Source organism: Chanos chanos, chromosome 10, assembly GCF_902362185.1.
Source record: "Chanos chanos chromosome 10, fChaCha1.1, whole genome shotgun sequence".
Taxonomy (NCBI): domain Eukaryota; kingdom Metazoa; phylum Chordata; class Actinopteri; order Gonorynchiformes; family Chanidae; genus Chanos; species Chanos chanos.
The window spans coordinates 25,186,790-25,202,701 of NC_044504.1; the positions used below are offsets into that span (position 1 = coordinate 25,186,790).

General features: G+C 39.8%; 1 protein-coding gene across 1 annotated transcript; it reads left to right on the top strand.

Moving 5' to 3' along the window:
* The first annotated feature begins 252 nt into the window (after window positions 1-252).
* Window positions 253-14,484, top strand: impg2a (interphotoreceptor matrix proteoglycan 2a). The gene is made up of 13 exons (XM_030787525.1): window positions 253-259; window positions 651-779; window positions 4,122-4,306; window positions 5,259-5,423; window positions 5,598-5,656; window positions 8,218-8,411; window positions 9,428-10,494; window positions 10,846-11,065; window positions 11,728-11,938; window positions 12,208-12,396; window positions 13,851-14,052; window positions 14,253-14,332; window positions 14,448-14,484. The coding sequence occupies exons 1-13, from the start codon at window positions 253-255 to the stop codon at window positions 14,482-14,484; spliced, it is 2,745 nt and encodes a 914-aa protein (XP_030643385.1).
* The last annotated feature ends 1,428 nt before the right edge of the window (window positions 14,485-15,912 follow it).

Below are 15,912 nucleotides of genomic sequence, written 5' to 3' on the forward strand. Positions count from 1 at the left end.
GCTCTCACCACAGCTGTGGACTGATAAATTGATAAGGTTACCTGTAATTATTGGAGACTGAGTGGAGATATTTGGGCTATGGTCAGGTGTCCGAGGCCCCAGCTGTCAAGTCATACGAAGAGAAGACATTGTCGAGTCGTTCTTTGATGCTCTGCCACCCGCTAAAGGACAGCAGCCCTGATGGAGTGTAACAGATGGACAAATTACCTCTGGTGTTTGGCTTGGATTTTGGCCATTGGACATTTGGATAACATGGCAGGTGTGTGCATGTGTGTGTGTGTGTTTTAGTATGTCTAGTATAAGAGGTAGCTGATTCACAATTTCAGGCTGAGAGTGAGTTTAAGCATGTATGTGGTACAGGTATGATTTTCCTTGATGAATTCACAATTTAAAGTCAGAATGATGAATGTGGTCATGCAGAGCAGGGCAGTGGTTATATACACGAATGTAATTATTATTTAGTATCTTTTTAGAACTGGGTGAAATTCTGTTTCTGTGTCTGTGTCTGTGTGTGTGTGTGTGTGTGTGTGCGTGTGTACGTGTTTCAGCTGCAGTTCACAGCAGATTGGATAAACCCCATCAAGCTTTGGGTAATCTGTGGGGGCGAAATTTCTCTGAATGGCCCCCTGTGGCCTTGGCTTTGCGGGGAGTCTCTGACGTCCATGGACTGATTCCACGGAGAAAAAGAAATGTTCTGCTGGCCAGCGGAGTACGCCTCTGCACAGAGGAGACTGTCCAACAAGCCATCGAATACCACCTCAAATATTACCAGCTCAGAGGTACCAGCATCTCCCTCTACTCTCTCAGACTCAATCAGTGCCTCTTACCACCTTCTCATATTTCCTCAATCCCACCAATACCTCTAAATACCTCCTCACACCCGTAACCTCCAAACACCTCCTAAGCATCCAAAACACCTCCTAATATTGTTTAATATGTCTAACCGGTACCTCCTAAGATCTGCTTTGGTAAAACAACATATCGCCAATACAAATAAAATCATCCACGAAAATCAAACAGATCATTGGAATTCTACATTGGAATTTTATTACATATATTTCAGTCAAGTGTTCATTATTCTGTGGCATATATAAGTCATATTCCCTTACATAGTGTTCAGACAGAAGTGACTGTTACAGCTAAAAACATGTCAGTTTTTCAGCTGCACATAAACGTGTTGCCATACACTGCAGGAGCTGCTGTGTGTCTGTATTTAAGACATGTCAAAGCTGATTAGCCAGGGCTGGATGTGTAGAGTATGAAATACTAGAGTCATTGGACGACACACGCCTACTGTCTCCTTACAGTCAGTTACTGTTCAGATATGTTTCTTGCTCGACTGTTCCTGACTCCTTTCCCCAGGCAGATAATCTGAAAACCTTCTGATTTGACCTTAACCCCTAACTCCTGAATCCCTGTGCAGTGTGACACATTACTGTCACTCTCATGCATGTCTGCTTAGAGTTACCTTAACTGTAGCTGACTGTGTCTGATGACACTCTGGCTCGGGAAAGAAAAGTGTCAGAAATAATAACAAATGGATATGACTGTGCAGATGTAAGCATTAAATAATGGCATGTCAAGAGACATTGGAGGTCTCCCGCAGTTAAATGTTCTCCAAAGTATTTCCACTTTACTTCCACTAAGTGTTTAATAATTGTTTGAAGCTCTTGGTGGTGCCTCCCAGATTTATTCAACAGATAGATAAGGGTGTGAGGCTTTCAGAGCCTTTGTGTTGCTTTCTAGTTGGCATTGGTACAACTGGTTTCCACTAAAGTGGATACAACTGAGCAGGTTGCTAAAGACGTCGATTGCCAGGTTTAATTTTACTTGGAAAACATTTCATTTTGGTATGTACATGTTTATATTTATTGTAGCTAGATACACTTCAAAGGCTATGCGTTATGTGGCAAACTCTAGATTAACATTTGCTTATGTTATTGAAAAAAAGATTAACAGCACAAGCTAACTATTGTGTAGTCGCGTAAAGAAAATCAGGCTCTTGATAGTTTTGTTCCTGATCAGTTACTTGTAGTTGTGTGTGTCCATCACATGTGAATTTTTGCTTTTTTGGGGGTATTTTCACTTGTAAGTGTTTATACACACGGCTTCTGTCACTAACGTGCCATGGAAACACAAAGCAAAGACAACTACTTAGGTTCTCCTAGTGCCACTTCCACACACACACCTCAGTCACTTTGTAGACTTGGAACAGCCCTCAGTGAAGTAAGCTGAGTTGGCATTTACAGGTGAGCACGTGGAGTGTACATGTCCTTAAAGGTACTTTATACTTAAACTAAAATGACACTACTATTAGTTAAAAATAAACCACCACACAGATGATTAAAAAAACTATTAATAACATGTTACACTATAAGAGAAAAAGTTCTGAGAATATCAGTCAATAAATTTGATCTCTGACAGTGTTTTAGATTATCTGCTTTTATTACAGGTTCCTCTAGAAATCAGATTTATTAAATCATTATATTGTACAAAAGTTCTGATACAATCACTTGATACAGCCCCTCACCAGAAAACTGAATTAACAAACTGAAACAGTGACATCCAGTGCAGGGAAGACCCGACGGAGAATCATGGGGCTATGGATGAAAGCTGGTTTTCATCTCATGTTCTCTGCTCCTGCAGACACAAAGTAGTTGAGACAACAAAAAAGGAACATTTAAAACGGCTGAGACAAACCCTTAAGTTCAAAGATGAATTCAATTTTAACTTCTCCTGTTTTATATTTCTGACATCAAGACTGGGATTTTTGCTTGTAACCATGGGAAATGGAGATCAGACACCCTTGACTTTGTAATAGTTTAAGATGGGCTCAGTATAAATTAAATTAAACCTTGTCAGGATGTTGCCTTTTTAATTTTGGACAGATTATAAAATTGATTGAAAAAATTTGAATATATCTTGAAATATTGTTAGTAGGCTAGTGATCTGCCAGTACAGTCATTCAAGTATAATGGGAAACAGCAGCTATTAGTTACAGGCCTATTTACGGCAATGAGTTGGTTTGGTTCAGTATTCCTTGTGATGTGAGTTAGTGTTTGTAATTTGGGTTTATGTAGTGTTTGTGTTGACTTAGGCAAGTTTAATATTTAACATGATTTGGTTTAGTTTAGTGTTGTAGAGTTTTTACTAATTTACCCACTTTCTGCCAACTCATACCAAAATCTGAAAGTGAGAGCGATTGAAGGTTCAGCTTGCTGCAAAATTTCTAAATTCAACCCGACTCCAAATAACAAAATTCAATTTATCGTTTCAGTGATATCAGACTTGTGGCATGGATAAAAATGTAATATTATCATTAGCTGTGACGTAAGGTTCTGCAGGGTACTGATGGGAAAGCAGTTCTGACCTGGGCCAGACGCCTCCCGTTCCACTGCCCAAGTGAACCAAGGCACAGTCCTTGGCTCTCCACACAGCTGTTCCACTGAGCAGACAGGGGCCAGCTGAAGCAGGGATCTTGCATAACTTACTTCAACTATGCAAATTATTGTCTTAGTTAATGTGAGAAGTTACTGGATACTGGAGTGCCAAATTCGTGACAGCTGCATTAGGCTCCTCATAGAGTTCAGATAGCTATATGAAACCGTTTTAACTGTAATCCTTAACAAGAGAACTAAACAAGAACAGTCCATGTCCAAGCAGCTATTTATTTTTACTTCAAGAAAGAAATAATCGAGTGCTTGAAAGTTAGATATGATCACGCGGGTAATAACTAATTAACGGACTATACATGTAGTGTGTTGGAAAGTTGACTAAAACATATAACATTTTGAAAAGTTAGACGCAACTTTCAAATGAATTCAGCAAAATGCAAAAGTTTGAAAAAAGAAAAACTGTGTACACAGTGATCGTAACACCAAATTCTTGCATTCCAACAAGGCGAAGGGATAAAAGACAGACTGGGACTATGATGATGTCAGCTAATGAAACAGTCTTTTGATGTGGAGAAGAGACAGTCCACTGTTCTGCTGAACACTTCCACTCCAGTGTTTTATGTTGTTTGGGTCTGTGTGGTATTTGTATTGATTTAGGTTAAATTAGTGTTTGCACTGCTTTGGATTACTTTAGTGTTGAGTGTGATTTTTGGTGTTTCGTTGCAGTGTGTCAGGAGACAGTGTGGGAGGCATTTAAAGTTTTTTGGGATCGCCTCCCAGATCAAGAGGAGTACCAAAGCTGGATGACCCAATGCCAGAGTGGCACTGTCAGCATGCAGCAGATTGGCACCACCTTCAGCCAATCAGAAGAGCACATTGCCCTCGTTCACAAAGTAAGCAGAAAGAGACAAGCATATGATAATTAGTTATGCATACTGTACTGTACAGGGTATGCATGTGCTGGCTTGTGTGTAGTGTGAGTGTGTATGTTCATGCCAGCCTCTTTTTTTCTCTCTCACATTTAGAGGTTGGAACAGACTGGCTTCAGAAGGTAATGATTCTATGTCTGCTACCTCCAACCTACCCCACCCCCATACCAATCCTATAACCTTATGTCAGTCTGCCAGTCATAACTACTACTACTAAGCTCATTCTCTCTCTCCTCCATTACAGTGAGCCAGCGAAGGGACATGTGTGCAGGTACGATCCATCCTGTCCTCTTTTACACTTTAACAGAGCAGTGTTTAAGGGAGTGAAGGACAGCTCTGTATTTGAGGAAGCTCATGTGAGTGCTCTGATCGGATAAAGTTATGATAAAATCAAGTAATCTTATTGTCTGTTATATTTCTATAGCTCTCAGACCGATGCAACACCCACAGCACAGGGCAGTGTTCCTTCAGGTTTGTCCTTTATTTCTGTCTGTGCGTGTGTGTTTGTGCCTGTGTGTTTGGCTTTGAGCATAGCTGTGACACCTCTTTGTGACTGTGTTCATTTGTATTGTGCATATATGTGGGATGTGGGTAGTTTTGGAATGCCTCATATCTGCAGGCTGTTAAGTGACACATACAATCATCTCTTTAGTAATGTAACCACATCATTTCTATTCACTGATCTTAGATGTGTCAGAGGTCGTGACAAAAGCTGTCCTCACTGTGAGCCCAGACCTGACCATTTCAGAAAGTATTTCCAAGGTTACCTTGGAAACACCCACTGATGTCACAGCAACTGGATTAGACAACAGGGTCAGTAATAACTACAGAGTGTAGAATTAAGTGGTAATAAATGTGGTAATTGGATGGTGTGTTTTAACTTGGCTTTCATTTTTTTATTTCATTGATTTTTTGTGATGCCATTTAATTTTAGATAACTAATGAGATAGAGATGGAGGCAATCACTCTAACAATGCAGCCAGTGGTGGAGAAGAGGGTCGAACTTAGTGTGTTACTGACAGGAGAAAGCTGGAGCAATGAGCTCTTAGACCCAACTAGCAGCCAACATCACATACTCACACAGGAGTTCACAGAGAAGGTAAGTAACCACACACACACACACACACACACAAACACAAACACAAACACACACACAAACACGCTTATCAGTCTACCTCTGCTAAACAATCTGAATGTTAAGTATATGCATGTGTACACACACACCCACATACACACGCACACACTTTGATGTTTGTATTTCTGGTGTTTGCAGATTGCTGCCTCACTAGAGAAGCTCACAGAATTCAAGAGTGTGTCTGTGCTGGAATATAGGTGAGTAAGGGAGTGCTTTACAGAGCAGAGGTTGAGTGTGTATAGTGATAAGCCTGCTTGCGTGCCATCGATTGAAGAGCAATGGATTAGTGAAACACTTTGCATATGGCAACCTGGATCAGGATAATTGGATCTTTTCCTATGCATCATGATCACAAAAACACATCAGCTTCTATATTAAGATCATTCACTCTTCAATCCCTTATCTAAACACTCTCAAAATACTTGCATTACACATGGCTTTCAACCTGAATACATTTCCTTTTTTAAATGTGTTGTTTTCAGAATTTGATGCATGGGCAAGCATATTAAGACATAAAAAAGGAATTCAGCAGTAAGATTTGGCTACAGTATTGCAATGGTATGCAGCATCTCCCAACCTTGGGGTCTCAACCCCAGATGGGGTCACCTGAAATATCTTACAACTGATCCGTACAAAAATATATATATATATGCAATTAATTTTAAAATAAGGTTAAGCGCAATTAACCAACTAATCGTATCCTCCTGCATAAAAATTGACTTAAAATAAACTTGTTAATGACCTTGGCGGCCTGTCTAACTGATGTAACCATGCTTGCCCAAGCTACATAACGTTCAAATCAAATCGAAGCGGGAGCACAAAGTTAGCAAAACAAATGAATTAGGACAGAAAATCAAATCAATTAGAACATAAATTAGGAAACATTGTAAAAATGGAGAGGTTTCTTCACCCAGCTGCGCCCCTCACGACATCTGTAAGTGCACCTGAGAAACATCCATCAAAAAGAATGCGAAAATATGATGAAGCATTCCTGCAGCACAGACTTACCAGTGTAATGGAAAACAACAAGGAATAGCCTAAATGCCTCCTATGTGGATACATACTATCCAGTGAGAGCATGAAACCAAACAAACGTGAAAGTTACTGTCATGTGACAGAACACATCAGGGATTGATAGTGGCTGTGGAGGAATTCTGGTTTGGAGTGAGGGAGGAGTACCCAGAGATCGCACTGTGTGTGTCAGAAGTCTTGGTTCCTTTTGGAAGCACATACTTGTGTGAGGCTGAACTTTGACAGGTTGCAGCGCAATGTGCAGAACCGTGTGTCTCATTAACTAGGGTAAGATGAATAAAAGGTGTAAAATGAACTTTTACTCGTAACGCAATATTTCATAGTATTTGTAAGTAGTCCATACAAATCAAAACATGTCTATGTTGTGAATGATTGGGGTTGCTAGAGTTTTGTGACATCAAAGTGGGGTCACCAGCCAAAAAAGGTTGGGAACAACTGCATCAATGTGTAGGAATTCGTCCTGGCAGCACACTACACACAAGAGTCAAAACTGGGTTAGCAGAGGATGGTTTCGATCCATCGACCTCTGGGTTATGGGCCCAGCACGCTTCCGCTGCGCCACTCTGCTCCTTGATAGTGCAAGGTATTACAAGAAAGGAATATGTCTGAGAATTTGGGTATGGAGCTAGGACTGTCTTACTCAAGAGCGCATCAACAGAGATCTTTCTTTGCATCAGCAGAGATCTCTCTTTCTCAAGAATCAAACGCACAATCCATGGTTACTGGCCTGTTTCCCCTTAAGAAAAAAGCAGCACCACCCAAGCCTAGACAAAGTGCATTTATCATTTTCCATATGTCTACGTCCTATATTTTAAAACAGTACATTTGAGGGCAGTATGCAAACACAATCAGAGGGATTCACATATAAACTATTTTTTCCCCCTTTTCCTACACAGGCCACAAAGAGACATCCCAGGGTACGTTTGAATATATCTATCTATCTATCTATCTATCTATCTATCTATCTATCTATCTATCTGTCTGTCTGTCTGTCTGTCTGTCTGTCTGTCTATCTATCTATCTATCTATCTATCTATCTATCTATCTGTCTGTCTGTCTGTCTGTCTGTCTGTCTGTCTGTCTGTCTATCTGTCTATCTGTCTGTCTGTCTGTCTGTCTGTCTGTCTGTCTGTCTGTCCTGTGTGTCTGTCTGTCTACCCATCTGTCTATGTTTCTATAAGTAGTTGGTGTCCAACTGACTATTTTCCTGTGGATAAAGTTTTTCTCCAGATCTGATAATTAGGCAAGAGTTGTGCCTGTGTGTTAATTACTGTTAGGACAGAGTAAGTGGACTTGCAGGTGTGTTGTGTTGGTGCTGCCTGGTGGGATTGGATTATCCTCAGAGTCATATCACTAGGACAATCCTGACATGTCCTCTCACAGGGGGATAAACTCATGAATGATCAAATGTATACTCTCCTTCTAGTTTAGATGTTTTAATTCACCTGGGTGGATGGATAAATGGGTGAGAATGGATGCAGTGTGGGTGTCTTGGATGTTGTAAAGAAATATTCTTGCTTTCTCTCCAGGGCATGTGTTCGACTGATATTGTAGATGGACAGGTCGATGGATAGATGGTTGTTTTGAAATATTTTTTAAATATTTTATAACTCTCACTCTTTCAGAGGGGAGGATTTTGTGTCCATGAATAGATGGAAGGATGGATTAATGACAGTGGGCCGATGAACTGACTGATTAAACATCTCTAGTCCCCTTTTCTGTGCAGGGTGGATGCAGTGTTGGTGCGTTTCGTAGTGGTTTTGCAGACTGATGGAGAGGAAATAAATGGTGAAACACTGGATTTTATAAACCTTCAGTCCAACATGATGGAGAGTAGCTTCAGCTTATCAGAGAAACCCACTGTAGAGTACACCATCACTGATCCACAGGGCCACCTTACAGAGGCACTTCTTGAAGCAGGTATCTGAGACTGCTCTGTTGTGTACTATGGTGTGTATGGCTATCATGTAGTCATCTCTAGTCTGTTATGGTATTCTGCTGTGTATTCTAGTTGTAGGTAGTGTCTTACAGTGCTCTGTAGGATATATGTCAGTGGTTTGTTGGGTATAAAGAAGTATATTAGTGAACCATAATGATCTTTGCTAAATTTTAGCAGTCCCTGGTGTACCATGGTCCATGGTGTTTTAAAGAGGTCTGTAATGTACGATTGTGCCCTCTGGTATAGTAGGGTGTTTGCTAGTGTATTATTCTGGTCTTTAGTGTAGTTATCTACAGCGTACACACCAATTTAATCTTATCCCACAGCAGATACGGGGGAAAGCCAGGGCACTACTGGATCACCCAGCAGCAGTGTGATTGTGAGTATGTTCTCTTTAGCCACTGACCTCATCCCACTGATCCAGGAACAAGAACACATCCACTTACAAACACACCATTCATGTCATGTAAACTACATAGTTGCTCATGCACTAGAGAGTGTGAGAGCAGTAAAACACTAATATGCCTCTATGATAACTACTAATTATATAGATAGATAGATAGATAGATAGATAGATAGATAGATAGATAGATAGATAGATAGATAGATAGATAGATAGATAGATAGATAGATAGATAGAGAGAGAGAGAGAGAGAGATAGGTTGGTTGGTTGAGTGATTGATTGATTGTTTGATTGGTTGATGGAGTTGATCAATTTATCTGATGTCATTGTAGGATGCAGTGAGGCCACTTGATCTTCCTGAAGAGGAAACAGATATAAGGGATGAAATCCTGTCTGACCTCTCTCCCTCTGATGTCATGAGGGAGAATGATGTGGTCATTTTGGATGAGAGCACTAGCCCTCCTCTGATGGACCATGCCAGCACTGGTACCTCACAGAGTAAGTCTACAAACTCACAGACACACAGATAGATAATTTAATGATATTCGTATACTTTATAACTTCATAACTGAGATGTGTATTTCTCATACACAGATACTGAAGAAGAGGAGGAATTAATCATCACTCATGCTGTGGTTATTGAGTCTCCACCTACAGACATACCCATGGTAGATGAGAAGACTACTGACGCCTCTGTCTATTGCTCCCACACTGCTTGTGTCACAAAGGCAGACTCTGATTCAGCCTCTGGTGCCGGTCCAGGAGAAGATGACTGGAAACCATCTTCTGAAATGGGCCAAGCTGAGGCTCAGCCCAAGGCTGAGGGAAATGATGAAGATGAAACACCTGGAGCAGTTGACTATGAGCTCTCCACCTTTACCACATTAACAGAGGAGAGCTGGACACCACCTGACCATGCTTTTGCCCATGTCCCCACTGAAACAGTGGTGTACAGTGAACCATCAGAGCTGTCTGTTGTACTCAGTGAAGTAACTCATACTGCCCTACCCAGCCTCATACTGCCTCACACTGAGTATCCAATCATAGAGTCAGGTGCAGTCACACCTCCTGTAATACCAGATTTGGAGGAGAAGGTTGTGATCCCCACTGTAACAGATGAAAACGAGGTAGAGGAGGAGTCTGAGGTAATAGAGGAGGAAGATGCTGATATTTCTCAGGTAGCAAAGGAGGAGGAGTCTGTTCCCATAGTCACTGAGGAGAGAGGAGTGGTTCCCTTGGCAACAGATGCTTCAGCTGTGGGGATCCCTGAGGAGGACTTTACAGAGGACGAAGTTCTACTGGTTACCATAGAACCTGTCAATCCCACCCATTCGACACCCCTCTCTCCGGAGAAGGAGTCCCCATTCACTCTCATTGCCATGGTAATACCTGTGGAGTCTTCTCTGCCCCCTGACGCCATGGCAACCGAGCCCGATTACACCCTGTTCCACCATGAAGATGAAGAAGAAGAAGAAGAGGCCAGTGGTTACACCACCATCATCCATAACAATGACAAGGCTAGTGTGGCCATGCCAGTCAACCCTGGGCGAGCCCTGATGGTGTTCTTCAGCCTGCGTGTCACAAACATGATGTTTTCAGAGGATCTGTTCAACAAGAGCTCTGCAGAGTACAAGGCCCTGGAGCAGAGATTCTTAGACTTGGTAATCTTGATCTTCACAATGGTCTTTATTATTCTGAAAAGAGAAGTGAAATGCAGGCAGAATGAAACAGGGGAGAGTTTAGGCAAAATGTCCTTAACAAACATAAATATATAATTATTTACAAAAATATGATAGTGAGACTAAATTTGCTTTTGCCTTTTATGGCTGTCCAAGGGAGGGAAAAAATGAAAATGAAAACTCTTCTGTTCCTGTCTATATAAGTTTTAATGGTCTGAATGCATGTTTGAAAGCATCCTGCGTGTTTTGGTGTGTATAATATTTGCTATGTATTGCATCTGAGTGAGTATGTTTCACATGTATGCACTATGTGTGTTTGTGTTTGTCATCCAGTTGGTTCCATACCTACAGTCCAATCTCAGTAACTTCCAGAACCTAGAGATTCTAAACTTCCGAAATGGGAGCATTGTGGTCAATAGCCGCATGAAGTTTGGCAAACCAGTACCACAAGGAGTCACCACAGCAGTTTACCTAATCCTAGAAGACTTCTGCAACACTGCTTACCAGACCATGAACCTTGCCATTGACAAATACTCACTGGATGTAGAATCAGGTAAGACACACTCATACCTCATAAATAATTAATTTTTTTATTCATCCATGCATAGCAGTTTTAATGTAAATGTACCTGAGGGTTTTTTTTGTTTGTTTGTTTTACAAAAATGAGGAAAAACAGAGAAAACATTCATATTTTATATCCTAAATACCTCAGAGTTCAAACAAAGAAACAAACACACAAGAAAAAATATAACTTAATGAAAAAACAGGTTTTAAAAAATGAAATTAAAGATTTCATTTGTTGCTTCTACAGTTAAACTTGAACTTAAATGCAGTTTAGTTCTAATTATATTTAATAATTCAAGCAAAGTTATTAAGTTCTATTGCACCATTTTCTTAAATAAGGTGCCAGCCCAGCTTATTGAGTGCTTGTGAACTGCAGGACAGATACTGCATCAGACAGCAGCAAATTACATAGTCGTTCAATCACTCACTGCTCTATCAACTCGCACTGTTTTCTACTAATCATCATATTCTAGTGACATAAATATGAGCTCAATAAATATTGACAAATATGTTTAACTAGTAGTCAAAAGTAAAATACATCAAATTCATATAAATATATATTTTGGTTTTTTTTGCTCCTTTTATGTGTGTGTGTATGTGTGTGTGTGTGTGTGTGTGTATGTGTGTGTGTGTGTGTGTGTGTAATGCTAGGTGAACAGGCAGACCCCTGTAAATTCCAGGCCTGTAATGAGTTTGCAGAGTGTATGGTTAACCAGTGGTCCGGGGAAGCGGAGTGTGTGTGTAATGCTGGTTACTTCAGTGTGGACGGATTGCCTTGTCAGAGCATCTGTGATGTGCAGCCAAACTTCTGCATGAACGACGGCAAATGTGACATTATACCTGGACAAGGAGCTATCTGCAGGTGTGTGTGTGTGTGTGTGTGTGTGTGTGTGTGTGTGTGTGAGTGAGTGATCCTTGTACTTTGTGGGGGCCAGTTGGTCATACCAAAAAAATCTGTGTGGAGAGTGTGTTGGTGTGTGTCACTGAGTAAAAGTGTGAGCATGAGAGTTTGTGTTCATTGTGTCAATTGTAGAGTCTGTTGTAAATGACTGCATGAACTTGTTTGATACTCAGTTTGTGTGTGGTTATCTGTATTTGTCTTAATTGTGTGTGTGTGTGTGTGTGTATTAGGTGTCGAGTAGGGGAGAACTGGTGGTATCGTGGGGAGCACTGTGAGGAGTATGTGTCTGAACCATTGGTGGTTGGCATCGCCATAGCGTCAGTTGCTGGTTTCCTGTTGGTAGCATCAGGTGTAATATTCTTCCTGGCTAGAACTCTGAGGGACCAATATGACAAAGAGGAGAGTGAAGACCCATTACGGTGAGTGTAACCATATGATGGTATCCTATGACAGTACCATATGATACAATACTACTCAGTATCCTACGATTATATCCAATACTATACTCAATATCATGTTGTACGCTGATATTTAAAACAATACAACACCATTTGGAATGGTATGTTACATGGTACAATTACAAACAGATTTAGTGGTTGATACCCAGTGCCCAAGAATGATCCACACTGAACTATTGAAACAATATTTTCCAACAACAGCTAGGATACCATTTGTTTTTGATAAATGTAACCAAACTCATTCCTCTCTAATGTCATACAGTCTCAGTCAGGAGCCACTGAACAATCGCTCTGCTGTGTGATCTCAGCATGCCTGATAAAGGTGTTAAGAATTAGATGGTGGGATAATGGCGATTTGGAAAACGTCACATTCATCTAGAAGATCCGTAAAATACCATAAAAAGTCCAATAACTCCAAAATGTTCCAAAACATTTCACAAACCTCTGCACTGTTCTGAAATCAGTATCATACTGATAATAGTCTAGAATCACAGAAAACTCTTGATTTTAACAATTAAAACCTGAATAATTAACTCTTGTTACACAAAGTTCCAGAATATGTGAGTAAATAAAAAATAAGGTCAATAGCAGTAATATGAATTCATGACAGTTATGAAGACTTCTGTCCAATTTGAAGATGCTACATGTTCATTTATGGGTATTGGGTATTTCCAAGATCCATATTCAGAGTGGCTTGTTGTGTTTTAGTAGGTCTCAATCTACTCGCATCACTGTAAATGATACTGCAAAGTTTATATACTTCAGGGAAAGTCACATTTTGCCTGAAAATAGAAGCATATAGTATTGGTTTTATCTACAAAGCCACTGCATAAAAGATTTCTAGGATGTTTTAGGGTCATAACATAGAATCATTAATTACATATGTCATCAGTCTATCATAGACACACTGTTGCAGATCTTTCTGTTATCTTAGAGTGACACATATACACAGTCCCCTGGAATAGATCTCATAACCTTACTTTAACCCTCTGGGGGTGTTACTTAACGGATTCTAGAAAACAAACACACAGTTTATTTATGCCTCACCTGTTCTTGGGACATGACCATTAATAGTTCTTATTCACCTAAGCCATTATCTTAGTGATATCTTGTGGAATCCAGTGTCTTTGGTTTACCCAGGATATAAACAGATTATCATTGAAAAAAAATATGAGTGCATTTCTCCTGTGTATAAATTTTTTTTTATTTAGTTATCTTACATGTACTGTACCATATAGTCCAGGCTCTTTGTATAGTTAGTTGTAGCTCTGAGTAAAGTTAAGACTATTAGAGAGCTCTGTTCCTATTATCCTATTAACCTCATCACCTCTAACCACTGTGAGGTTGCTTACACTAACCATAGTAATGGTTTTCTTTATGTGTTTGTCTGTATGTTTCTGTTTGTGTATGTATAGGAGGTTAGACAGTGTACCGTCGTCGGAAAGAGCCACTAAGTATAATCCAATGTATGAGAGTGATGCTACGTCCAGTTACAGTCACTATTACCAGCGGTATCCTGACCCCCTAGTCCACAGCAGTGCCAGTGCTGAGGCCTCCACTGACTTCAGCAGTGAAGAGATCAGACACATTTATGAGAACAGCGAACTCACTAAGGAGGTACGATGTGTTTATATATGTGTGTGTGTGTGTGTGTGTGTGTGTGGGTGTGCACTTGTGTATGTGTGTGGTTGTATGTATGTATGTGTGTGTGTGTGTGTGCGTGTGTGGATGTGGATGTGTGCGTGTGTGTGCTTTATTGTCTGTATCAGGTGGTGTCTGTTGAAGCATTTCACTGCCTCCTTGTGTCCACTCTGTAGGAGATTCAGGATCGTATCCGTATCATAGAGCTCTATGCTAAAGATCGGCAGTTTGCTGACTTTGTGCGACAACATCAAATGTGAGTATAGCAATCATTTATATATGGTGGTGGATCCTGGACAGCCAAACTTTATCCACACAGATGAATTCACCTGTGAATTAATCTCACTCTTTCTCACTCTCTCTGTGTTAAGAGCACTGGACTCTCAAAGAGAAAGTTCATCCAGCTAGACAAACACTTTTCCAGCAGCATGCTCTCAGCAACAAGGTATTCTCTTAACACACACATGCATTCAAATCTAAAAAATGTATTGCTGAAGACAACAGTTTAAGACAATACAACAGAAACTGTATTGAATAGCAGGTGTTCATGTGTACTTGTCAAAAATAAAGGCTGAAATGAGATTTGATCGATTTGATCACCAGGCACTGGTTTGTTTGCATTGGTAGCCAACACTGTCCAATCAAGGCCAACACAAGAAGCAATGAATCAAATCAAAAGACGCAGAGACAATCTCTTTCCATCATTTCTGGTGTTTACGAGATAACAAATGATTTGCCATTTTGCTCTAATTTCAGAATTATGCCTTTACTTTCAAGAGCACTCTTTGCCGGACTCCTGCATTTGAGGATAGCAGTTTGACTCTCCTACACCCATTCATGATGGTTTGGTCTAAAAGATTCTGAAACTGAATGTCTGTATCTGAGATAGAGATGAATCAGGAAGATTATGTTTAAATTACGGTTATTTTAACTTAGTTTTTAAACATTAGATGATTCTATTTCTGCCCTGATAACTCTTGTAAATCAAATGCGAACCAGGTTGTCCCACAGGGTAACTGGTTGAAGTATTTCATAACTAAGTGCCTTTTAAACTGTGTTTGACTGGGTATGGTTGAATTTCTCAGCCAATTTCAAACTGGCACTCTGAGAGATTGACCCATCTTCACACAGGGCCCTTCTACTTTCTGGAATCCTAATGGTTACTTGAACTATTATTATATTTATAAATTTGTAGTGTGTTTAAATAATAAAAGGTAAGTTATTTTCAAATAGCAATTTATAATGGCTTTAAAATATGTTTTGTATCTCATTTTTATGTATTTGACAGTAGAACTCAGACCTTACTTCAGGATACAGCTCTAGTCTGAGAAAGGATTTCAAAAGATAAGTAAAAACATACTTTTGAGGGGAGATGATTATGGGGGAATAAAAGCAGTCAAGGTACAAAATCAAAAACATTTTCAGTACAAAAAGAATTCCAGAAAGAATGAAGGCTGTGCATATTCCATACAATTTTGCTATTGTTTCTTTACAAAGAGGAAAATAATAATTAACCTAAGTGGATTTTTGAGTCTTTCAAAGAAAAAAAAATCGGCAGCTGAAGTTTTAACATTTGATTCAGAAATATGTTCAACTCAAGCATTTATCTTGTAAAAGTATACTTTTCAAAGCTAGATTTTTCAGTTTTGTATTATTTATTCATTTTTCTTTTAAAATGAAAATGATTATGGCCCATCAAGATGTTAAGTATATTTTATTTTGTTAACCATACCAAAAAATCCAGTGTGTTGTAATTTTGGGTTATCACACAGCAGATTGTGTTAGTCTTTGTGGGATGGGTGTGAATACCCTCAACATCCACTGTGTATATGGATG